Source organism: Rhinichthys klamathensis, unplaced genomic scaffold, assembly GCF_029890125.1.
Source record: "Rhinichthys klamathensis goyatoka isolate OS25496 unplaced genomic scaffold, OSU_Roscu_1.1 h1tg000237l_1, whole genome shotgun sequence".
NCBI lineage: Eukaryota > Metazoa > Chordata > Actinopteri > Cypriniformes > Leuciscidae > Rhinichthys > Rhinichthys klamathensis.
This window is the reverse complement of record NW_026606760.1, coordinates 1,118,816-1,144,160: the sequence shown is the minus strand read 5'-3', so window position 1 is coordinate 1,144,160 and position 25,345 is coordinate 1,118,816. Positions and strand designations below refer to the sequence as shown.

The 25,345-nt window shown below is 37.0% G+C and overlaps 1 protein-coding gene across 1 annotated transcript in view; it reads right to left on the bottom strand.

Moving 5' to 3' along the window:
* Positions 1–24,986, bottom strand: part of LOC130100290 (titin-like) — a 118,718-nt gene extending 93,732 nt beyond the window's left edge. The window contains exons 1-35 of the mRNA XM_056265676.1: positions 24,870–24,986; positions 24,081–24,575; positions 23,687–23,731; positions 19,073–19,351; positions 15,243–15,533; positions 14,769–15,053; positions 13,987–14,271; positions 13,608–13,892; positions 13,191–13,475; positions 11,770–12,060; positions 11,274–11,561; positions 10,512–10,628; positions 10,144–10,417; positions 9,867–10,050; positions 9,665–9,745; positions 9,267–9,534; positions 9,142–9,174; positions 8,622–8,831; positions 8,457–8,534; positions 8,349–8,375; positions 8,139–8,195; positions 7,998–8,042; positions 7,470–7,529; positions 7,028–7,099; positions 6,600–6,662; positions 6,355–6,435; positions 5,898–6,019; positions 5,576–5,729; positions 5,249–5,347; positions 4,544–4,990; positions 4,312–4,398; positions 3,279–3,872; positions 2,830–2,916; positions 2,347–2,433; positions 2,094–2,177 (exon numbers count right to left, since the gene is read on the bottom strand). Of these exons, the coding sequence (XP_056121651.1) occupies positions 2,094–2,177; positions 2,347–2,433; positions 2,830–2,916; positions 3,279–3,872; positions 4,312–4,398; positions 4,544–4,990; positions 5,249–5,347; positions 5,576–5,729; positions 5,898–6,019; positions 6,355–6,435; positions 6,600–6,662; positions 7,028–7,099; positions 7,470–7,529; positions 7,998–8,042; positions 8,139–8,195; positions 8,349–8,375; positions 8,457–8,534; positions 8,622–8,831; positions 9,142–9,174; positions 9,267–9,534; positions 9,665–9,745; positions 9,867–10,050; positions 10,144–10,417; positions 10,512–10,628; positions 11,274–11,561; positions 11,770–12,060; positions 13,191–13,475; positions 13,608–13,892; positions 13,987–14,271; positions 14,769–15,053; positions 15,243–15,533; positions 19,073–19,351; positions 23,687–23,731; positions 24,081–24,575; positions 24,870–24,969 (6,340 nt within the window). The 5' untranslated portion in view covers positions 24,970–24,986. The remainder of the gene's footprint in view (positions 1–2,093; positions 2,178–2,346; positions 2,434–2,829; positions 2,917–3,278; positions 3,873–4,311; positions 4,399–4,543; positions 4,991–5,248; positions 5,348–5,575; positions 5,730–5,897; positions 6,020–6,354; positions 6,436–6,599; positions 6,663–7,027; positions 7,100–7,469; positions 7,530–7,997; positions 8,043–8,138; positions 8,196–8,348; positions 8,376–8,456; positions 8,535–8,621; positions 8,832–9,141; positions 9,175–9,266; positions 9,535–9,664; positions 9,746–9,866; positions 10,051–10,143; positions 10,418–10,511; positions 10,629–11,273; positions 11,562–11,769; positions 12,061–13,190; positions 13,476–13,607; positions 13,893–13,986; positions 14,272–14,768; positions 15,054–15,242; positions 15,534–19,072; positions 19,352–23,686; positions 23,732–24,080; positions 24,576–24,869) is intronic.
* Positions 24,987–25,345: the final 359 nt, after the last annotated feature.

Genomic DNA, 25,345 nt, shown 5'->3' with positions numbered 1-25,345 from the left:
CTATCTATCGTAATAATGTATGATTTGCAAAAATGAAAACTGCTGCTTAGATGAGAGAATCAAAGTGTATGCGCGTTGTGCATACGCTACATTGATTATGGTCAAGCATGCGCCCTTAAAATAGCATAATGAACAACGCGCAATGCGCCACTGCCTTTAGACTAGGTTTTTTCTGGTCAGTGGCCAATTGTTTTATAGAACAGCAAAATAGCATGAGGGAAAGTTTGCGCCGGAACACGCCTCCTCTTTGCGCTGAACCGCCCCGGGGAGCGCAAGTGTATTTCTTAGTTAACCGACGTGTGTCTGTGGAGGGAAAAGTCCGCTGTGCGTCGGGTGCAAAATAGTAATGATACATGCGTCAGTGTACAAAGTCATTTGCGCCGGGTGCAAGATAGGGCCCAGGGCCCCTATAGTCTAAAGTCAGTGGCGCGTTATTCAGATGTTATTTTAAGGGCGCATGCTTGGCCATAATGTAGCGTGTGCACAACGCGCATACACTTTGCTTCTCTCATCTACACAGACGCAGCAGTTCCCATTTTTGCAAACCATACATTATTACAAGGAAAAATATCAACACACGAGGGAAATCATTGTGGTGTCCATGAAGATGTGAAAACATAGGCATAAATCTAGCTTACACATTTATCCTAATTATTATACGCCTGTTTAACCAAAGCTAATTTGGGTGGGTTTTACGCCCTGACGAGAACGTTTGTCTCCTCGGTAGTGATGTTACATACACATTCAAAGCGCGTATCGAGTACGGAGTGAAATTTCTCATGAAGCTCTGTGCCGGAGCGCGTATTGTTTTCAGAGAAACACGTGATCAACGAAAAACGAAGCCTCACTTTCTTTCCAGTCACGTGAATGCTTCACTTTGCGTGTCGGAATGTTTGAACCCATCACTCTACTCTACAGGTTTTTGGAAGTTTAAGTCCATTTACTAATTTTTATAAATAAGCCTATAGCCTATGTTACATGATCATATATTCTGCCATATAAAAAGCATAGAAACCATAAAATAATTAGACCACCATTTACTTGCATAAAGCAACTCTTGTTGGTATTTTTATAAAAGTATTAATATAATTGTTACATTTAATTTATTGCCACACTTTAATATGTGAATTATATTATAAGAAAACTGAACATTTAGCATTGTCAGGCTTTTATATGTGCTTAATAGATAAAACAATGGCGCTGCGCACTCAGGTTTATGGCTGCTATAAATTTGAGCTGCCACAAGATGGCGCTGTTTTCGACACTCTTGATGCTTCGAATCTTTTCCTTGAACAGTCAGGGGAAAGCCTCAGTGCTTCATGAGCCTTCGTTTGCCCATCCCTACTCCTCGGCTGTGAACCACTCCTGGCGTGCGCCTGGCAAATCCGCCATAAATATAGCAATCTGTCATGGAAAGCGCGCCTGCTCTTAAAGGGAATGTGAGAAGACGCTCTGATTGGTTTATTGCACGTTACGCCCAAACCACACCTATGAGTAATGTAGCTACTTCAGACCAACCCATTTTAGATTTGCGTCGAGATTCGCCCACAAAGTTACTTGCGTTTCCTGTTTGATACTTGCGTTTCAGATCGTTAAAATAGGGCCCATAGACTACTTAAATGAGGCAATTTTGTTGTCAGTATTTTCTGGAACTTGACCGTCCCTGGTCCCTATCCACTATAATGGTATAGAATACAATAGCTCAGACATTCTACTAAACATCTCCATTGGAGTTTCATGGAAGAAAGAATGTCATGCAGGTTTGAAAAGGTCGTGAAAATGAGTAAATAGGTGAATACTTGCTTTAATTTTACCATTATGAATGTGCATACTACCCTAAGGTACAATATATATATGTTTAAACAAATTGAAATACAAAAGTAGACAACTCACATCCATAATTAATTAAGAAAAATAAAAAACAATGTCAAAGTTAGTATTTTAAGACAAACATGTAAAAACACGACAAGATTTAAAAGATACTTTAAAAAGTAGAATGCACAAACTAAAGACCACAAAGACACATTAAAAACACAAGGGAACACCAACAACAATAACAATTGATACAGAAGACATGAAAACAGAGACTCTACCTGTGGGTGGAGAGACTTTCTGTTCAATTGGAGTTGCTGTTGGCTTTGGTGCCACAGGAGATGGTTCCTTTTCAATAGTTGGCTCTTTAAATAAAATAATACCACAATCACAACCAAAAATAGTGAAGACAAATATGAAATAAGATGTTATTTAAATGGACAAGGAACATTTAAAGTTAAACACAAATAAGAGCAATCACACAACAAAGACTATAGGACCAGCAAAAATGTTTGCCAGTTTTGCTTTAAATACCTTTTGGAGGATATATTGTTTTATGTTCTACTGGATCCACAGTTCGCTTTGGTACTTCAGGAACTGGTTTCTTTTCAACAATTGGCTCTTTAAATAAAACAATTCCATAATCACAAGCAATAAAAACAAAGATAAGATAAAAGACAAGGACCATGTAAAGATCATTAGACTAACAAAACAAGCAAACACATACCACAGACTGACAAACACACCAGAAAAGAGTTCTACCACAATGAGACTTTGAATAACTTTTAAAAAGAGGCATTTTCTGTTTAACTGGAGCCACACTTGGCTTCGGTGCCTCAGGTTTGCTTTCAACAGCTGGCTCTTTAATTAAAACAATAATAATAAAATCCAAAGTAATAAAGGCACATGTGGAAAAATGTGTAACTGGACTGGTCAAAGAACATTTAAACATGACGACAAAAGAATATATGAAACAAACATTATCAAAGAAGTGTTTCTTCCAGTTTTGCTGTATACCTTTTGATGGAGGACATATTTTCTGTTCAACTGGAGCCACAGTTGGCTTTGGGACTTCCGGTTCAGGTTTCTTTACTAATTCCGGTTCTTAAAATAAAAGTAAGCCATGATCAAAATCAAGAAATAGACCCTGAACATTTACAGATGATCATACAGACACATGTTCACACACTGAACCAAGAACTGAAGAGTAATAGCACCAAATCCCCCAGCCTTTTAAGTACTATTTGTAGGTGAAACAACTTTTGACACAGGAGTTGTAACAGCCTGGGTCTTCTAGTCTAATTAAGAATTACAAACATATTCAAGATACAAGAAGCTAAAGAGGAACTTTTGCAAAAAAGACTTTTAAGACAGAAAAGAAAACCACAATTGCCTTTTCGGCAAATAATTCAAGTAAAGATTGCAATTTACCAGTTGAGGCATTTGCTGAAGATTATAAGGTTTACCTCTTTCAAGTACTTTACGCACTTCCTTCAACTTAGTTCCATTTTCTTTTGGTTTTACTAATGGTGTTATCTCTGGTGATATCTGAGGGGTTTCCTCCTGTGATCTGCTGTTTTCATGAACAGACTGTTGTAAGTGAATATACTCTTTCTTGTGAACTTCTATTTTTCTCTGAATGGCCATCTCTTTTCTGGGGGTGTCTTCTCTCTTTTGTCGAGGCATATCTTCCGTTTTTTTCTTTTCATCTGGCATTATATCTTGACTTCTCAGTGACGACTCAATGCTAAATATAACCACAGCTTCTGGCGGAGTTTCTTGCTTTGATGAGGTTGTTTCGGGTATCTCCTTTATTTGTATCAGGGAAACCTCTGTTTCAACTATTTTCAAATCTTCAGGAGCCAATTCTCTACTGTGATGACTCATATCCATCCTTACAATATGTTCTTGAAGAGACAAAATTTCCTCAGGTTGATGAGGCATGCTTTCACTCTCTTCCGTAATTTCCTCCTTCAAAAACATTTCCTCCATGTAAATCTTCTGAGTTGCTTCCACTGTGTAGGGAATTTGGTCAATTTTCTCTTCAGATGCTGCAAAGACTTTAAAGATGAAAGATTTTCAAGATTGCACCATGCAACGGTGGTAGAAGAGTTTTCAACAAAACATGCATACCAACATGAAACATCAAAGGGTATGTTAACACATTTCCCTACTTTAATCTAGAAAGGATAATTTGTTATAAAAGAGAAAGGATCTTAAAATATCATTAGTTTAGGGATAATCTTTATTTTGGCAGTACAGTCAAAATGCAACTCTTTTCTGTGGCTTGGGTTATTGAAGGTTCTTTAAACTTATTTACCTCATAGCAGATTAATATATATTAATAATATTAAAAATTATTTTCCAGCTAACTATGATTAAAATGTTAATAGTGGTTACCCTGTAAATAGTGGGACATCTGTTTTTTGTACCACAAACAGATCTAGTAATGCAGAGATACAAATTTGATTTGTATCTCCCACGACCAATCAAGCATACCTTTGGCTAGGGGCATCTCAGTCTCCATTTTAGATTTAGTCACAGGCTTTTTCTCAGATGGTAGTTCAGCAGCCTTTACTTCAACCGCTTTGTAGATATAACATTTTTACCAGACAAAGAACAACACATTAAGAAGAGTAAATAAGATCAGCAACACTTTTAAGAGAGTTTGTACTGCTACCCCATTATTGCAGGGCATATTAAAGAGCTTAATATGAAGATTTAATAATACCTTTCTCTGGATGACCCTCCTTTTTGTGGGCAAGTGCTGGCTCACTGATTTTAGGGGTTGGTTCACTCTTTGGTGGCACTTGCTTTTTAGCTTGATCTGCTTGCAGTAACTCTGAAGGCTTAGGGGAAGGTTCAACGTTTCTGACTGATTCTGCTTGGGAAACTTCTCGGGAAGGTGGCTTTCTTGGTTCAACTATAACCTCTGGTGGAGCTGATGTGACTTCTTGTTTTCTAACTGGCTCAGGAGGCTGGCTTTGTGTAGGTTTAAACTGCCTAGCTGGCTCTACACTTGATGGCTCGGAGAGGACAGGCAAATGATCTTTGATAGATTCATCTTGTAGTAGTGTAGAGGCTTCTTTCTTTGGTGGCTCAGCAGCAACAAGTGCAGGCTCTGGTTTTCTATCTAGCTTTACTTTTGGTGCTTCTATTTCCTTCATCTCCACAAGAGCTTCAAAAGAACACATATGTGTTATACAGTGTATTATCATAAAAAGATATGCATTCAAAGTAGAATGCAGAAGCTCATATAATGAAAAGAATCAATTAGTAGATCAAGAGAAGAGTTACACATGCATTCCAAGAGCACCATTTTTGGTGACAAAGCTTTTAACAGACAACAAACACAAAGTGAAACCGTGGTTTGCGGTTTGCAAGAATTATTATACTCAATAATTGTGCTTCTTAACTATTGAGATTTAAGAGTTACCTTTTATTTGAGTAGTGTCTGGCTTTAGAGGTAAAGCCTCATCTTTTTTAATAGCTAAGGGTGGTTGAGGTGCAGCTTCTGGCTTTGGAGCTTCGGGTGCTTTTAAAAAACAAAAAACAAAGTAGCATACAGTAAACCCAAAAATATATAGCAGATGAAACTTTATATTCTTAAGTTGAACAAGAGGTGAATTCTAAGAGTTGAGGACTGCACATACAACAAATTTATGAAAATATTTGTACATATCTTACTTGACACATACAGACATGCTCACAAAACAAACACAAAGAAAAAACTGCAGCACAGACAACGAATCACACACAATACCTTTGACAGAAGGTGTCTCAACTTTCTTTGCAACTGCAGGCTTAGGTTCAGCCTCAGGTTTTGGTGTAGCTTTTGGCTCAGGCTTGGGCTCAGGTTTCGGTGTAGCTTTTGGCTCAGGCTTGGGCTCAGGTTTTGGTGTAGCTTTTGGCTCAGGCTTGTGCTCAGGTTTCGGTGTAGCTTTTGGCTCAGGCTTGGGCTCAGGTTTTGGTGTAGCTTTTGGCTCAGGCTTGGGCTCAGGTTTTGGTGTAGCTTTTGGCTCAGGCTTGGGCTCAGGTTTTGGTGTAGCTTTTGGCTCAGGCTTGGGCTCAGGTTTAGGTAGAGCTTTTGGCTCAGACTTAGGTTCAGGCTTTGGTTCAGCCACTGGAGCTTTTGGCTCAGACTTAGGTTCAGGCTTTGGTTCAGCCACTGGAGCTTTTGGTTCTGCTGGCACCTGAGGTTTAGGCTCTGAGGGTGTAGGTTTTAGAATATATATAATTAACACTGATATTGCTATTAATTCTCAAATGAAACTGACAACACAAACACAAAGACAGGAATTACACAGCAGAGGCTTTAGACATTTCTGTGTACATCACAGATAAACAATATGTGAAGAATTATAGAATCCCAAGATATTAAGAAAATGACACAAGAAAAAACTGCAAATTACAGTTACACAAATATCAACATTTACACATAATATACATACATTTGAACTGGATAAAGAAAACATTTAGACATACAATCAATACAGAACGTATATAACAGTATACACACTGAAAACACACAGCTGATAATACCTTTGCGTGTGGGTTGTTCTTTTTGCCCTGTCACCTTGACAGATGGGACTTTTTCCTCAACAGGCTTCTTGTCTTCAGATTCTTTAAAATATCATGGCGTCACAGGAATTTCACACAAATTTGATATGGTAACATACCAATCTCACAAAACAGATTTGGTTGAAATATTTTGGTGGAAAACAATGAACACACAGAGGAAGAAACACATGAACAATGTAAAAAGTCAAGCAAAGACATAATAATACCTTTCTCAGGAACTGAAGGCTGTACAAAAGTTGTTCCAGGTTTCTCTTCTGGTTGCTTCATAACTTCAGGTACATAAAAGATATCAGCTTTATTAAAATACAGCTGCAAAGCTTAAGCAGAGTTTAAGTAGTCAAAGTGTCCATGCTTTTAGCATGATTGCACACGCATTAGAAGAAAACATTTATGGACATACGATCAAGGACAATCATAAAAAGTACATAAAAACCGCAGAATGACATAATACACAAACAGAACTCCCACACAAGGAAGGAACCAAAAATGTTTTTGATTCAGCACAGACATGTTGTAAGTGTTTAACTGGAGGGAAAAAAATAAAGCAGTTGGCTAGGCATACATAAATGTTAAGAGATAATCTGGGACAGCCATAAGCAAAGTCTGGTGCAAGCATTTTGCCTTCATCCAATACCTTTCTTAGGCGCCTCCTCTGTCCTTTCCACTAGACGTTTTGTTACAGACTCCTCAACAGGTTTCTTCAATTCTAATGAGAACATGAAACAAGAACTTAGGCATGAACATAGACACACAAATTCAGTTTCAAACACACACACACAAAGTTTACAGCACAATACCTGTGGATTAAAAATGTTAATGATGCTGAACTGAAAATGATGGAGGACCTGGTTATTGAAGGATGGGAGTGATGATGTTTAACAGTCAGTTATATTAAAAAGCAAAGGAATACACATTAAAGCTTTGACAAAATATATGTAAAAAAAAGAGAGAATTAAAAGAAGATGAAATGAAGAATCATTAAAATGAAGATGAGTGAAGAAACTCGTCACATACAAACAAGACGAGCAAAATGTTATGCTCTTAGTTAAAGACTCTAAGACTGCTAATCAGTATACCTTGCAGTGAAGAGAATTCATGAGTTACACTCTCCTCTTGAACTGTCGATTTCTGACACTCTACCATACAACAATATTTTTTGTTATACAAAAAGTTGTGTAACAGCAATTTTTTTAAAAATAATAATAATAATGTTAATGCAAATTCAAAGATTAGAAAGAAAGAAAGAAAGAAAGAAAGAAAGAAAGAAAGAAAGAAAGAAAGAAAGAAAGAAAGAAAGAAAGAAAGAAAGAAAGAAAGAAAGAAAGAAAGAAAGAAAGAAAGAAAGAAAGAAAGAAAGAATACCAATTCTAGGATCTGATTGTATTACATTAGTTGTATTTTATTAAACACCCACTTTAGATGTTGTGAGTGTGAGATTAATGTGGGATTACATGGTGAGGTGCTGATGGTAATATGGTAATGTTAGTTTATCAATCCATTCACGAGATGAGATGATGGAAGCTTAGTGTATTTTAGTGAACGTACTCATCAAGTTCAAATATTAAGGTTTAAGATTAGCGATTATTTCTAATTTGAAGCAGTACCTGTTATTTCAAATTTTTCTTCATAATGAAATTCTGAGGATTCATCTTTTCAAAACAAAAGGTAACAATTGCATCATTGTTAGGTGAAGTGAAACTTCATGGTCTTCTATTTATATATTTGTTTATTTATTTATACCTTACCTTTAAAACTAATCACAGATGACACATCTGGTACATATATCGATGTATCAGGAAAATCTGGATAGGTTGAGATAAATTTTATATTTTTATTTCTTTATTTTTTGCTTATACATTTTGCAGATTTTGTAAAGAAATTAGTTGGTGTTTTTGAGGAGTAAATAAGAGACGATTAATCCTCAGAAACAATTTAGTGCATAACAAACCACTTACCAAAAGAACGTGTTCTTATTTCAAATTCTGCAAAAGAAGATGAAATGTAATTGCTGTTGACTAAACTCTAGTAAACAAGCCATAATGTGATGTTGCTGTGGATTTTACCTTTTCCTGACAAATAAAGCTCAGCTGTACTTTTAGTTTCACCAACGGGCTCCAGGCGAGCAATCACAGAGTACACGCCTAAAAGATTTTCAGTGAAGTTAATTTTGTTTAAATCTGTTTAATTCTACATTTGTAGTGAGCCACTAGGACGATTAATGTACACACCTTCATCGTCAGAGGTTACATTGCGGATGATCATAAAGTGCCTTCGTCCCTCACACCTGAAGGTATATTTCAGGCTCTCTTTAAGCTCCCATGCATCTTTAAACCAGGTGACGACCGCGTTGTCAAAAGACAACTCGCACTCAAAAGTGGCAGACTGATGCTCATTCACCACAATATTTTGAATGCGCTTGGTGAACTGAATTTGATCAGCTAAAAATAACATAAAAGGATTTGAATGGTTAATTGTCTCAAAATGCATTTCATTTGTCATTTCACTGTTTTCAAAAAAAGAGCAAAGAAATCAGAAGAAATGTAAATGTGCTTGGTTCATAATCAACACCACTATAGCCGAGTAATTTTAAAGCACAAGGGGGAAAAATGAAGAATGCTTAGCAATTGCTAGTAAGTAGCAGAACGAGAAGAGGTTAGTAATTTCCTTACATGAATAGACAATCTATGTGGCCCTTTCTTACCATTCTGATAATTAAATTTCTTATACAAAGCAATTCTACCCTCTTACCAGGGGATGGTTCCTGCACATGACCTTTACTCTCTGTAGAATATTGACGAAAATGTGCCTCAATTCGTAATATGTTCATCAATGTTGTTTTAATGCAAAGTACAATGTCTTTAAAATGGACTTACCCAACACTGTCAGTCTGGCACTGGATATATGTGGCCCACAAACGACCCGGTAATTTCCCTGGTCGCTGGTCTGACAGTTCTTGATCTTCAATATTTGGCGGTCACCCATGAGTTTAATGTCGTATTTATCACTAGTTTCTAGCTTTTGTGCATCTTTATACCAAGACAGTGTAATTTCTGGATAGTTGATTTTGATTTCACACTCAAACACAGCCTCTTTGTTAACTTGTGTTGACTGATCTGTGATGTCTTTAAGCAGGGTAACAGGCTGCAAAAACAAAATGTTCATACATTTAGGTCATCAACATGCATCTGATAAGCATATGCATGAATATGCAAATATGTTTAGACTGAAAATTGAAGCGGTGTTACTTAAACTTCCCAAAGAAGGAACATACTTCACTGTGTTCCATTCTCCTCTGCAAATCAGCCACAAGCTTAGTCAAATCCTCATCACTTTCTCTTCCATGTTCACTTTCCTGATTCAAAAAACAAGGGCACCTATTAAAGCTATTTGTTGCAGATTTCAATCTCAACAAGGTGTAAGAAAACATAAGATTTGTAACATCTGTTAAGACAAAACAATTTAGATTTATCTACCGGTCTTCCACTTTCTTCACCCTTCTCCTTCTTCAGAAACTCAATAGCTTGAAGAAGACCCCGGAAGTCTGTGATTCCATACATACGAGCGTATTTCTCATACTCTTTTGGATCTACATTTCTTAGCAACTCAACAATGTCAATGTCTTTATCTTCCTTTGGACTTTTCTGCTTTGATGGAGTCCTGAACGTAACAAAACAGAGTGCAAGTTTATAATCATTACAGAATTGTGATTTTGAGCTTTGCTGACAAAGAAAATCCCAATTTCAGACTCACTTCTTCAGTTTGACCATCTCTGGCCCAGAATCTTTTTTCTCATCAACATTCAAGTCTGTGCTGCACTCAATTTCTCCATGTTTGTTTGAGGCAACACATCTGTACTGACCAGAGTCAGATTTGGTCACCTCTTTAATCTCCAGTTTAGACTCTTGGCCTTTTTGATGAATGTTGATGCGACCACCATGAGTCATCTGCCTCCATTTGCCCTTCATCCACTTCACATTGGGAATGGGATCACCACCAACTTTAGCAATGAAGGAAGCTGTACCCTCTGTAATCCAGAATATGATGTGATTTCCATTGTGTACATTTAATTCTAATCTAAAAATGACATCTACACTGTTTAACAAAAAGCATAAACTTACTCTCAACAACATGAATGCTCTTGGGCTCCTCAATGAAGAACAAGTTATCCAGTTTTTTAACTGTCTGAGGTGCTGTGGGGGCTGCCGGTGCTGTTGCAAGTGCTGCACCTGTTTTATCTGAGTGATACCGGCAATGGAACAACACATTAAGCAAATAATAAAAATGGACTGAAATCTACAAAAGGATGCTTGGCATATTTCAGCATTTTAACAAGTTCAGTAAATATGCATTAAACGTTTACACAAAATCTAAACTAATAAAAATCAACTCGTAAGCACCTTATATTTAGCAAGATATGTCACTTTGCTATTTAGACAATATGCATGTATAAAAAGATCCTTGGTTATTGAAGAATAAATATGCATGTGAAAGCAAATCTTTTGAAAACATTATCAAGATCACTGCAGCTTAGTTGTGCACTATGAAGAAAAAGGTAAAACTATTTAAGAAACAGCAAGATCAGGTGGATCCAAAGCACTTAAGGAGTGGAACAAAACAAGATGTGGGTATTATTAAGATGAGGATACCAAAATGCATGATGATGAAATAAGAAATTTAGATATTGGCTTTTATCTACTTGGTACTATAAGAAAGGTTGAGAATATTAGACCCAGAAGTAGAAAATGAAGCAAAGAAACTAATTACATGTGAAGAGTTCAAAGCAAGAATATGTAAGGTTAATAATAATACTACATATTTAATTTAGCTGCATTGAAATGCACATTTTGATTATTACAGAAAAGTTAGATAGTTCTAATTACCTTTGAATGTGACTTTGGCCTTGGAGAATTCACTACCAGCATTGTTGGTTGCCTTGCACAGATAATCTCCTGCATCAGATTTGGATGTCTGGTTTATCTCCAGGGTGGCTGTGCCATCCACAAATACCATCCTGGTGGTAGCAGAGGGTGTGACCTCCCTTCTGTCCTTCATCCACTGAATCTTCATTGGGGGAGACCCGCAGACATGGCAGCTAAGGTTTAGCCTTTCGCCCTCACTAACTGTTACTGGTTTTAGGGGAATGTCAAAAGTCGGTGGCCTTTTTTGCTCTAGGTATTAAAAAAAGTGAAGAATTTCAGCATTTTCATCTGTTCTTTTTAGTGAAAAGTAGGGGAGTACATGTTTATGCAGTACAACAGAAAGCAGCATCACAGTAACACACAAAATCACATAAATAGAATTAACATGCAAAGAGGAAAAGGGAATACAGCAATAAGTGAGAAACAAGAAATCATGCAGTAAGACCATATTGACTACCTGTGATGTTAACCACCACCTGGAAGGAGGCAGTGCCAGCTTCATTAGAAGCTCTGCATGTATAAACTCCACTCTCTTTGACACTGGCCTTCTTGAGACATATCAAAGCAGTGTTGCTCTTGAAGGAAATGTCATAGATGTCAGAAGTGTTGAGTTCACTGTTATCTTTGTACCAGCTTACAGATAGAGGTTGTGACCCAGATACTCGACCCTCAAGCTTCACCAATTTGCCCTCAGCATCCTCAATGTGCTCTGAGGGCTTCTTAGTGAAAGTTGGTGGAATTTTGCGCTCTAAAAAACAAAACACATTTCACACAAGGTCACTAATATTAAAAGCAAAATACATATCATAAAGAGTTTAATGGAACACGTGTCTTGCTTTTGTTGATGTTGTTGTTGTTTTCTTTTTTTAAATCAAGTTCTTCACTTGCATGGCAAGACAGGCATCTGTCTTTTCTGCTTTCAGAATAGCTAGACTTGCAGTTTTATCCACACTTGAAATTTTGCAATCTCTCTAATTTTTGTTTTGCTGATCGTTTAACCAAATTATTCATATTTGGAATGCCCCTGTCTACTCTAACCTTCCAATTTGACTTCTAGAAAAAAAAAGCTTTCAGTCCAAGACTAAATCCCTCTTAAATGTGAACCAGATTAAGGGATTATATAGTAGAAAAGCATAATTAAATTTGCTTATTAGACTACTCGCAGTGTTTTAAATGTGATATTATAGTGAAATGTATTACATTTAAGCCTGAAGTGTAAGCTGTGGACTCCATGAAGCAGTTTGTATTTAATGCTCTATTCAATGCATTTTTGCTACAGTGTTTTAGTTTGCATTAGTGTTGTTATTTTTATGATAATTTAAGTAAATCTGGGATAAAATAAAGCATAAACATTAGATAAACTCTGTTGCCTTAGCAACAAACTGAAACACAGTACAAAAGTTTAATATGAAGTACTAAATTATTAAACCTAAAACTAAGTTAAATTTAAACAAACAAAAAACAAATAAAAAATGGCACCTAAAATTATAAAAAGTAGAAAAATCAAAGCTAAGTCAAAATATTAATAAATATAATATATTATATAATATATAATATTATATAAATGATACTAAAATAACACTAGTTTGCATTTGGCTATTGTGCACCAGTGCCGTTGTTAGTCACTAAATAGTTTACTTTATAAAATCGTTTTATAAAATACTCAAATTGCTATTTTTGTTTCATTTGGGACGATAGTCATTTCCGTTTTTTCATGTTAAAATGCTAGTAATTAATCCAGAGAAAGGTGATCTCTTTGAGACAAAAAAAAAAAGTATTTGGGGAAAAAAGAAGCATACTGAAAAGTATTGTAAAGAATGGAAAAGTTGGAACTTGATCTGCAAATTCATTCAAATAAGCTGACTGCAGTTAACTAACCTGTCGCAAGGATGACCAGCGAATGACAAATATCTGAACCATCTTCATTTGTAACCTCACAAGAATATTTTCCAGGAGTATTGACATCACACTCGTGAAGATATTCCAAAGCGCAAGTGTTTCCAATTACTTTTGTGTTGCATCTGTATGACGCATAGACCTGTTTGCCATCCTTGTACCATGTGACAAACATTTTTTCAATTCCTGTGAAGGAACATTCGAGCCTCAACTTTTGCCCCCATTGAAGATTCTGGTTTGTGAGCTTCTTCACAAAACGAGCAGGTCCTAAGAGGAATCACATTGGATGAGCATCATGAATATCATGAGCACCATGCTTGCAAATCACTGGCTCCCGCTACAGAATCAACTTGAATTCCAACCAACATTAATGTAAAGGGCCTTTAAACGTGTACTAACCAGATACTGTGGCCACTTCCGCATGACAGATATCACTTCCATAGAAATTGGACACCTCACAGGAGTATTTTCCAGGAGTGTCTTTGGTGCATTCATGTAAACATTCTAGAGTGCAGGTGTTTCCAACAACTTGAGTATTATATCTGTAAGAGGCATATATTTGTTTGCCATCCTTGTACCAAGTGACAAAGATTTTAGGAGCTCCGGTAAATGTGCACTCAAGCTTCAGTTTTTTGCTCATGGCAACTTTTTTGTCCTTAAGCTTCTGTTCAAATCGGGCAGGTTCTGAGAACAAGAAATTAGCGAATTTATCTTTATCCTATGTCTGCCTAAACATGAAATAAATTTGTAAATAAGTAAACTAGGATGGTATACAAACCTGTAACTGTAGTTATATTGGCATGACAGATATCAGTGCCAAAGGAATTTGAAACTTCACAAGAGTATTTTCCAGGAGTGTCATTGTTACATTCATGGAGGCATTCCAAGACGCACGTGTTCTCAATGATCCTTGTGTTGTATCTGTATGAGGCATACAGTTGTTTTCCATCTTTGTACCATGTGACAAACATCTTCGGTGCTCCAGTGAATGTACACTGAAGTCTCAGTGTCTGACTGAGTGGGATAGCCATGTCTGTCAACCTCTTCACAAAGCGGGCAGGCTCTACGAAGGACAGCATCAGATCCATTTAAATGACTTCCTTAACAACGACAAGAACTATACAAACAGGCAACATATCAACCTTTACAACATGCGGATTGTTCTTTAAAAACATTAAACTCCTCAAATTTGCTGAAGTATGCAATATATTTTAAGCATGGAAACTTGCAGATGCAATCACAAGTTGATCAATATCCCGCAACAACAAGCACTCAAAAAACATGCCAGCCCTCACTGTAGCCTTGATACAGGATAAAACAGATTTGAATTAAGACGCATGGGCCACTTCAATGAACGTGCAAAATGTCACAGCAGCACACCATATTGTTGCCAACCGAAAAAAAAAAAAAAAAAACATGAGGAACAAAAATTACACCATTCCAGGTGACATGCGGTCCAACGCTGCAATATCAAACTATTCCTTTTATATCCATGGGCAAAATCCATGGGTATGGAACTTTGGAAGATGGGCAGGCAAGGGTCCAGTACAAATTACAAACCTGCAACTGCCACTACTTCAGCATGACATATATCCGTTCCATAAACGTTTGAAACTTCACATGAGTATTTTCCTGTAGTCTCATTATTGCACTCATGCAGACACTCCAGGATACAGGAGTCTGATGTAACTTTGGTGTTGTATCGATATGAAGCATACAGCTGTTTGCCATCCTTGTACCAAGTGACAAACATTTTTGGAGCTCCGGTGAATGTGCATTCAAGTCTTAGCTTTTTACTCGTTGGAATGGATTGATCTGTCAACTTCTTCACAAAACGGGCAGGTTCTGAGGTGAAGAGGATTGGAAACCTTTAGTCCAGAAAATTATATATAGGCCTATATATTAGAGAAGTGTCATTTCTAGTTCAGTGCTGATAATTACTGGTATCTTTTATTTAAATTGAGAAGCCCAAAATTAATAACGTAATTTAATAGTAAATGCGTAGATCATTACTGAAATCCATAGTATACAAACCCGCCACTGCAGTCACATTAGCATGGCAAATATCTCTTCCAAAGGCATTGGAGACTTCACAAGAGTATTTTCCTGTGGTGTTCTTGTCACATTCATGAAGACATTCCAAAATGCAGGAGTTATCTGTGACTTTTGTATTGTATCTGTACGATGCATAGAGTTGTCTGCCATCTTTGAACCAGGTCACAAACAATTTCTGGGCTCCATTGAATGTGCACTCAAGTCTCAACTTTTGGCTCATTGGGATGGAAATGTTGCTCAGTGTCTTCACAAAGTGGGCAGGTGCTGATGCTGTGAGGAACAGTATAGCTAGAGTTACATCTCTACAAACGGGAGTTGCATAAAAAAAATATGATTGTAGCATTCAAATGTTTTTCTGGCGGAAATTTTGCAAGAACACTGACATCGACATTCAAAGACGGTTGAATTGTCTGTTTTCCATTCCTCAGCCATTTCATAATTATATAATTCTGCATTCCATGTAAGAGGTAAAACATTGAGGAACAACAAGAGCCTGTGTCATTTTGGCATGTGACTGGTTATTTCATAAGAGTGGTCATTTCATTGCAAAATCCAAGAATAAGAAGGAATTTCAGTGTTCCAGTAAAGGTACCAAGAGCCACCATTTGTGTGCCATCCTTCAAGTCAAGATATCTGAACTGACAATTAACCAGCTTGTGACAAAAGAAAAGACTGAAGATTTTTCTTCAAATATAAAATAATATTTTTCAATATTAATGGCTTGACATGAAATGGAAAGCGTCCATTTTGAAGAATGTTGCAGTTGCTCTTCCATTTCGGTTTCTTCCAAACACAAGACGTCTCTTGAACCTCTTCCATTTCACCACCTTTTCAAAGAAATTAGGTAGATTGTGTCTTCAGAAAGACATGAAGTTCTGATTCAAATAAGAACATTTTAAGAAGATAAAGAGTTTGTACATGGTGCGTTGTTTGATGTTTTGCGGTCAATTTGACCAACAACCACTGTCAAGATATCTAATATTAATTTACCAGTAAAACCAATCATAGTTTCTGACATCCACAACCAGATGAAACTAGGCAAGTACATTCAGTTAAAGAGAAAACTAAACCTAAACCAAACAACCTTAGCAACAATTACATACCAAACATGGGATATGTGAAGGCACTGCATCACCTGACGAAAGCAATATGAACTGTGATTTTCAAATACAGAGAATGAAATACTAAAGATCGATTTTAATCCAATATAGAAAAGGTATGCCAAACACAATCCAGTCTAAAAGAACACCAAACAATGTTCAAATATCTTAAGATACTCCATCCTTTTGCCAACCTTTAACTACAAGAGAACCAGAACAACTAATTATTCCAGCATAATTCTATACAAATGCACTCGATGATATCCTCAATGGTTAAAGAGTGGCTTCTAGGACAAAGACTCAGTGTATGGAAACCCATGGATCTAGGAAATTCAAAGATCAATCAAAAAGTGAAGAAGAAAAAATCAAGTGAAAAAAGTCACAATGCAGTCAGTCCTTGACCAACGATTTTATGAGCATAGACAAAAAGGTTTTATAGAGTAAAAGGAATTAGAATTAATTATATTTTTCAGTGTGTTTGTGTTCTAAAGCATGAACTTATGAGTTGTATTAGTGATCGACATCTCCTGTTGTAATGCCAAATGAAAAGTTGCAAAATATAAAATGTCAAAGTTGTACTGTACTTTTATGCTTAATTGTATCGCACTGGTGCTTTTATATTTTTATGGTTGATGTTGAAAAATGTTGATATTGCAGGTCAACCGTATTTAAAAAAATAAATAAATCAGATAATTCATGGCAACAGCAACTGCTTAATTGTCTGAAAGCTTTGTTAACAGTTTTAGCTTGCCATTGTAGCCCGCGCTGCCTGTTAGTAACACACCTGTTAGTGCTGGGAACCTGCAGGGATTATTCTTCTTGTCTTTCTCAAGCATACTAACCTCTTATTATCGCAACTGATTTTGAGGCGATTTTTCCAACTTCGTTTGATAGGCAACATTGGTACTCCCCAAATTCTGAACTTTCAAAGGGACGTGTCTCCAAATATTTAATTAAATCTTCAAAAATAATTTTGTCAGAATTGATAAATCTCTTATTCTTCAACAAGTTTATTTCAACCGGGGCAGTACCAATGAGCTCACTCCCAAATAAAGCACTGGTCACCTTCACTACATCCAGCATTGGTAATTCTTTTGTGATGGAGGGGGTTTCTGAGAATAAAAATTAAACGGATTTCAGCAAAAACCATAGTCAAAAACTCGTATTGCTATTATTAATAGTACTGATCATCTTGGTAACAATAAAAATAACTATAACAACTACACTAGCAACCAGCTCAGTTTTTTTGTTTTTTTTTGTTTTTTTTCTGCATCCCTAAACCTCATTTTATGTAGTATATAAAATGATCCATATATATTCTAAGCATTCAATAAGTTACCAGTCAAAGACAATGTCACACAAGGCTCGAGAGCCCCAAAACTTTGCAGTGCAGTTGTATAGATATGCCTGCTTTAACAAGTCATAAACCATTTAGACTCTAAAAACGCATGGAAATGGAAATGGAAACGTGTGGAAATACTTTGGTGGGTAGGTGGTGAGTTGCTGGATAACCAGCATTTTCATCATCTTTACCTTTACACACTTACACAACATAGATATGTACACTAAAGCACATCACAAATCAAATAACACAACATGTATCACTCGGGACATTTTCTGCACAGGACTTAAAACGTCACAAAAGAAGAGCAATTTTGTCCCTACTCTACAAGCAAAGCAATAAGTTCTACATTGGTCTTGCATTTTTTGAAAGCCAACTGTGTTATGAATCTTCCTTCCATTCTTAATCATAATGATCCTATTCATCCATTTTAGTCATGTGACTTTTTCTGCTCATCCGCCATATTTATGACCATCAGCAGGAATGAGTTTTGGCAGTGAATACAAAAACACATGAACAGAAATACCAAGAAAACATCAATCACTGGATCCATACCCAGTTCCCAGGAAACATTTTCACAGATCATGTTTTCTGGGACCTGGTGTGGATCAAATTCATTGATCAATATTTTTTCTTAGTATCTCTGTTCATGTGTTTTTGTATTCATCACCTTTGCTTTACCCCACTGATGGTCATAAATATGGTGGATAAAGTAACATGGCTGAAACTGATGAATTCCCAAAATTATGATCCAATATGCACTCAAGAGACAATGGAATATCCATTGCTAAATTTAAGTCAAAAGTATTAATAAATCTGAATATCAGTTACCTCTACCACATACGGCCATCAAAATATTTGATAACCTGTATCATAGATGTATTGCAAATATATAATGTTAGTTCACATACCAGAAAAGAAAATATATTTACTTATCAGAAGAGATTCTAAAATGAATATATACAATGTATTTAAAAAAAATAATTGGGATAGATCTTAAAACATCACATTTACACATGTCTGGTTCAGACATGGTTATAGAGATAGGTGGAAATATTGATCCCAGGTGGATTAATTGTATTAATCAAAAAAGATTGTATTAATTAAAAGCAAAAAAAGAATAATATTGAGAGGAAGACATTGAAAGATTTGGACATATATTCAGTGATTTAAAAGTCACTTTGAAAGAATTTAAGACAAATCATATATTGCTTATATATGATTACAAAACATACACAACTCTGTCATACACAAGAGTGCAGATTGGATTTCAAGGACAGAAAAAAAGCTGAACCCTTAAAAATAAGTAACCTTTGTTAAAGATTTGTCAGCAGCAAAAGCAAAGAATATAACGTCAGTTCACTCACCAGTGATGTTCAGGTTAGCAGAGCAGGTGTCACTACCGTGCTTGTTTGAGGCACAACAGCTGTATTCACCAATGTCGGCCTTTGTTGGGTTGAGGAGCTCCAGAGATGATGTGCTTTGCCTGCTGATGATCCTGAACTTGTCACTCTGTCTAATTTCTGAGCCAGACTTGAACCACTTGAAGGTCACATTAGGTGTCTCTTCAATCTCGCATTCAAACTTCACTGGGCTGCCGACGTTGCTCTCCATGTCATAAAACTTCTTCTTGAAAACTGGAGGCACTGAAATTTGCAAGGAAATAAAATACAAAAAATGAATACATTGACAATAATAGGACTACTGAGTTGTGTGATATATCAGGATGCATAAGAAATGGAAAGGTAGGAATGATGGTAATCCTGGGATGACATGGAAAAAATAATGATGTGAACGTTAGAAAATAGGTGATGAAGAGCCACACATGACATGGCCATGCTTGAAGAACTCAGAAGATGAAAAATGTGCCATTATATTGAAAGAGGGTGAAAAGATATTTAGCACACATAATGTATGCTTAAAAATGATTCTTAAAGAAATGGTGAAGTAATGGAAAGATGATGTAGCGGTGCCAGCTAGTTAATTAGTGATGATCTGAGTTGAATTGTTAAGAATTATCTCTCATCTAAGATGACAAAATCCACACAATCCAACCTCTTGAGACAACAGTGAGCCTTGATGACGATGATGATATCTTGCCAGCTTCACTCACAGCTTCACAGGTATATTCCCCTTCATGTTTCACCTTGATAACTTTGTTGATTACTAGTGTGTAAGAATCACTGTCCCTTAAACATCTGAACTCTTTGCCAGGTTTGATCGATACTCCATTCAAAAGCCAGTTTACACTTTTTACACCTTTTATTCTCACAGACAATGTAACTTTGGAATTCTCTTCAGCAGTAATGTCTTTTAATAGTATTTCAAAAAGGAGCTCTTCAGTCAAATGCTTAATTAAAATGTCCTCTGTTACAACCTCCTCTCTTTTGTCTGCTTGAATAAGAACATCCATAGACTCTTCCACAGTGATCTGTCTCGGAGGTGCATCAACTGTAATATCTGAAACACACACCTCTCTCTTATAATGTTCAGATGAAATGGATTTAATTTCCCTACGTTCGGTCTCACTGAAACTGTGGATCTCCATTTTGGATTCTGCAGCCTTCTGGGTCACATGGTGCTCTGACTCCTGGATAGCAGTTTGCCTTTGAGTCATTTCAGAATGCAAAAAGACTTGAGCTTCTGTTTGCAGAGCTGCAGACTGCTTTTTAGGTGTTGTAAACATTTCAACATTTTCTGTTAAAATTGCTGAGGATAATGGATATGAAGAAGCTTTGCTATCCAGCGATCTCTCAGGTCTGTCAAGTTTTAAGATGTTTGACTGTTCAGAGCTCAAGACGAGTTTCTCAAGATTAAGCATAGAGTAGAAAGCAGCAGGAAGTTCGTCTTTAAGAGCCGCTCTCTGAGGGTATACACCCTCGAAGACAATTGTAATTTCTATAGGTGGACCAGCTGTTGTAATAAGGTAAGTGAACAGCATGTAGTTTGGTTCCATACGCACATTGACCTCCTTTACTTCCACAACTTCTAAACTTTGCACTACATCTGCCAAAATCAAAGGCTGATCACAAGCCACAGCAGACTGAAGTGTCATTTTCAACTGTTGTTTGATATCCAAGCTGTGTGATTTTGGTACAGGAATTACAAAGGTAAGTTCCTTTGGAAGAGTTTTGCTTTCTTGTGATTCACTTACTAAAAGCGGTTCTAATGGCTGTGTTGTAATGTTTATTTTAGTCGCTTCTGATCTGGTAAATCCTTCAGACATTTCACCTGTCAGAGAATGTTTTTCCTCTATAAGTACTGACTGTCTTACAGACTGACCTTCTTGAATCTGAACTGCAAAGTCTTGCTCAGCAGCCTCAAGAGCAACACAACTTTCTGTTGATATGGATTTTTCCTCTACATGCAAATACTGAACAGGTACTTTAGGCTCTACATCTGTCTTACAAGTGAATTTCTCAACTGCTTTGAAACTGTCTGTGAGGCCCTCTTCTATAGAATGAGATTCAGACACTGACGCCGCATGCATGTTATTCCACCAGTCCTCTTTCTGCAAAATTGCACTTTGTGGCTTGACCTCACTTGCAATAGGGCTTTCCTTTGAAAGTGGAACATGCTGTGAGACTACCTGAAGAACACTCAAAGGTCTGGCTTCTGTTTTGAGCTCAATTTTAAGACCTTCTACTTTCACATCAAGACCTTCAACATAATCTGATGTTAGTTCTACTCGTTCTTCTTTAGTGGCTACAAATTTACGGTATTTTTCTTGTCTCTGGGTGGCTTTCTGTTCATCTGGTTTTTCAACTGAAACTAACCCTTCTTTACATAAAGAGGTTTTCGACTGCACCGAGTGGAGATGTAATTGGCCAGGAACCTCTAAACTAGGCTTTACAACCATTGTGGTATACTTGGATGCACACTGTGTTGCTTTTTCATCTAAAACTGTTTTCTGGTCATCAGAAGAAACTGTGTGTAAAATAACTGGCATTTTTCTGACATCTGCCAGCTCCAAATCTGGCTTCTCACAAGTAAATCTGACTTCAGACAGAAGAGTGTCTTGGTCACTGATAAGCTGTAAATTAAGCACCTGATCCTTTTCCTTCTGGGAATGGACTGAAAAAGGATGCTCCAGGACAGGTATTCCAGTGGTTTTGTCAGCTTGAAGCTTGTTCTTTTCTTCAGTAACTAGGGCTGATTTTAATATTGGATCTTTAGAGAGCTGAGCAGTTTCCTCAACTGGTCTATGCATTCCAAGGGGTTTTTCTTTTAAAAGAGTGTGCTCAGTTTCACAAACTGACGTAAGCACTGGTTTGGCTCGTTCCTCTTCTGCTAAACATTCAATGGACTCAATAGTTGCTAGCTCTGAAGCATGACATTCTGTAAGTGCTACATTCTCTGATGATGTTGCAGTATACAATAACTTAACCCCTTCGGTAACTTTGTAGCTTTTCACCTCTTCAGGGCTTTTAATTGTTGTGCATTCCTCTCGTAGAATTGGCAGCTTCATTTCAACTTGATGACCACTAACAATAACCTTTGGTGTTAAAGTTGTGTGCATCTTTTCTGTTTCACTTTTTATCAAATCCTCAGCTTTCACTATGCTAAGAGGTATAGTACTTTCTGAAATGGCAGACATAAGTTTGGAGGGCACCTCAAAACTCAATTCAAGCTCTCTGACTTCTGGACTAACAATTTGATCACAGTGCTGCTCACTAAAGCCTTGATTTTCTTGTACAGTAGAGATCATTGCAGCCATATGCTGCTGTTTCAGAGGAGTTGCCACCACTGGGTTTGCCTGGGCAGGGGCAACTTTTACTGTCTCCTGCACATCATGGGACTGCAATAATGCAGCTTGGTGAGTTACCTGCTCCATTTGAACAGTGGCAGTAGATACATCTAAAACATGCAAAGTATCTATCTGCTCACTTGTAACAGTTTGTCTGTCTTTTGTGGCAATGGTGCAAGCCATCTGGTGTCCCTGCTGAAGGCTAGTTCTTACTTGTTCCGGAAGGCTGACACTATGTGACTCGGTGGCTTCAGATGCTGAAACAGTCCTCAAGAATACAATGAGTTCTGCGCTGCAAGAGGTTTCTCCAAAAGGATTAGATGCCTTACAAGAGTAAAGACTACTGTCGCTTTGTTGAATGCCCAATATCTTTAAATATCCAGACCCATCTTTGTTGTTCACAATGATGCAGTATTTGCTAGGCTGCAGATGATTGCTACCTCTGTACCACTGAACAACAGGAAGTGGAACTCCTGTTACAGTGTATTCAAGGAGAGCATGGCTCCCAACTTCGCACTGCACAGGCTCAATTGCTTTGACAAAATATGGAGGCTGCCCAATGGTCTCTTCTTGTTTCTTTGTGTCCTTCACCTTAACATGAAGATAGGAAGTACATGTTGACTTGCCAAATCGGTTGCTCGCTGTGCAAGAATACTCTCCCTCCAACTCTTTGGTAATTTTAGTTATGACAAGAGTGTGTTCTTCCTTCTCTTGTACTAATGTATAAAAAGATGAGGACTTTAATAATTGGTCATTGTGGTACCACTGAATAACTGGCTTAGGAAATCCAGACACAATCACAGTAAACTTAGCTGTGTTTCCAACAGTTGCAATTGCTGATGAGAATTTGGTTACAAAAACTGGCTTTTCTGGCTTTTTCACTAATGATTCTGAAAGTAATTTAGACTCTGGCTGGAGTTCAAACGTTTTTCTTTTTTCTTTTAAATGAAGACTTGTTGCGCAAGAGTCCTCTTCAGTTGATATAGTCGAGGTAGAAAACACTGAATAAAAAATGATAATGGTATTTGTCATAATAGATATCATAATATCTACAAAATACATAAATAAAACACTGAAGGGAAAAAACAGCAGATTCATTATAAATGTTAAATTTACATTTAAAAAAAAGATTTACAAAATTATATAGAGCAAAAATAAATAAAAGCCTCACAACAAAATTAAATGAAGTAAACAAAAGATAACAAGTCACCATAATTTGTATTTATTCATTTACCTTTTGCTTCTTCTTTATAACTGGCCTCCTCATCCACTTTAGACACTGTGAAAACACAAACAAATATTACATATGTGACAGCAAAGTTTCTGTGCAGTGTTTTAGTGTCTGTGTTTTCTTATTATTAAAAAAACAAACATTTTCTCCTTCAAACATAATGAAAATGGACCACATCTCCCTTGTATAACACCCATGACAGGTGTCCACTGCAGTATCTGTCAGACTCCTTTAGAAACAACATTTGCATGTTGTGATTTTTTTTCCCTTTTTTTAAGACATGTCACATTCTCTTTTTTCTGTCTTTCTACTTATAAGAGTGGACATATGAGTAAATAAAAAGTGTGCCCAGGGCTAACATAAAAGGTGGTAAAGACCAAAGCATGCAAATGCCAACCTGTCTTCACTCTGAGATGAGTGCTGCATGTTTTGTCTCCTGCAGCATTGATAACTTTGCAAGAATGTGTGCCCCCTTGCTCAGAACCGATATTCTTTACATTTAAGTAGCACAAGGGCCCATCATGTTTCAAGGAGTATGACCTTGGCTCTTCAACATTCAACTGGTTGTGTAGCCATACAACGAATGGAGAGGGGCTTCCTTTGATTACATTATAAAGAGAAACACTCTCCCTTTGTTTGGCAAGGAATTCTGGGGACAGTTTCACAAGGAACTCTGGCTGAATTGCATCATATATGTCACGCTCCAACAAAGGGATAACATCAGGATTGTAATGTCGGTTTATCTGCCACTTTGTTGTCAGGGCTCCAACATTCTGCAGGGACTCCTGATTTTCTTGGTCAGTGGCCTTTTTACTTGACTCATTTTCAGTTTTAGAAGATTTACTGATAGAATCGGAGGGTATGGGGGTTTCTTTGGGGTTCGCTTCTTTAGCTAAATGAGAATAAAGTTAGGGAAATTATTAGGGATTATTCAGTAATTCAGCAAGATATTTTAGCATTGATAAGAACAAAAAAGGTTAGTAAGATGGAGGATGATGTTAGGCCAGGCATGTGAAGGATCAAAATATTTAAAGTATTAAAATAGATTACGTGGGATATTACATTGTAAATTCAATTAAAAATTAAAGTTGGTTATAGCCACATGAAACATATTATAGATTAACAAAACACCAGCAGGAAGCAGATGAGAGGAAATGAGCATCAAAGACAAAAAAACTATAACCACCTTCGACTGTGAGCTGTGCAGACGTTCGATTCTCGCCATTTCTATTTTTAACAGTACAGCAGTAATGTCCCTGGTCCCCAAGATGGACATTGAGTATCATGAGAGAAATGAGCTTGCCTTGATGTACACACTGCACCCTTTCTGTATTTGTGATTGTCCTTCCGTTATGATCCCATACAATTTCAGTAAATGGCTGTCCACTGAAGGAACAGTTGAACTGAGCCACATCACCCAGGCCGACAATTACATCACTCATTTTCTGAGTCAAAACGGGGCTTGTAGAATATTCTTCCACAGAGGTAACTTGTTGGACCTCTATGCTTTTAACAGATGTTGTGGACATCATCACCGTAGAGATGCTTTCAAAAGTTTGCATAGTGGAACAATGAGTCTCACTCATGGTCTGGGAGGTGACCATCTCCGAATGAGTCATTCCGGTGCTCGAAACACTTTGCCTACCTACTGTTCTCACACTG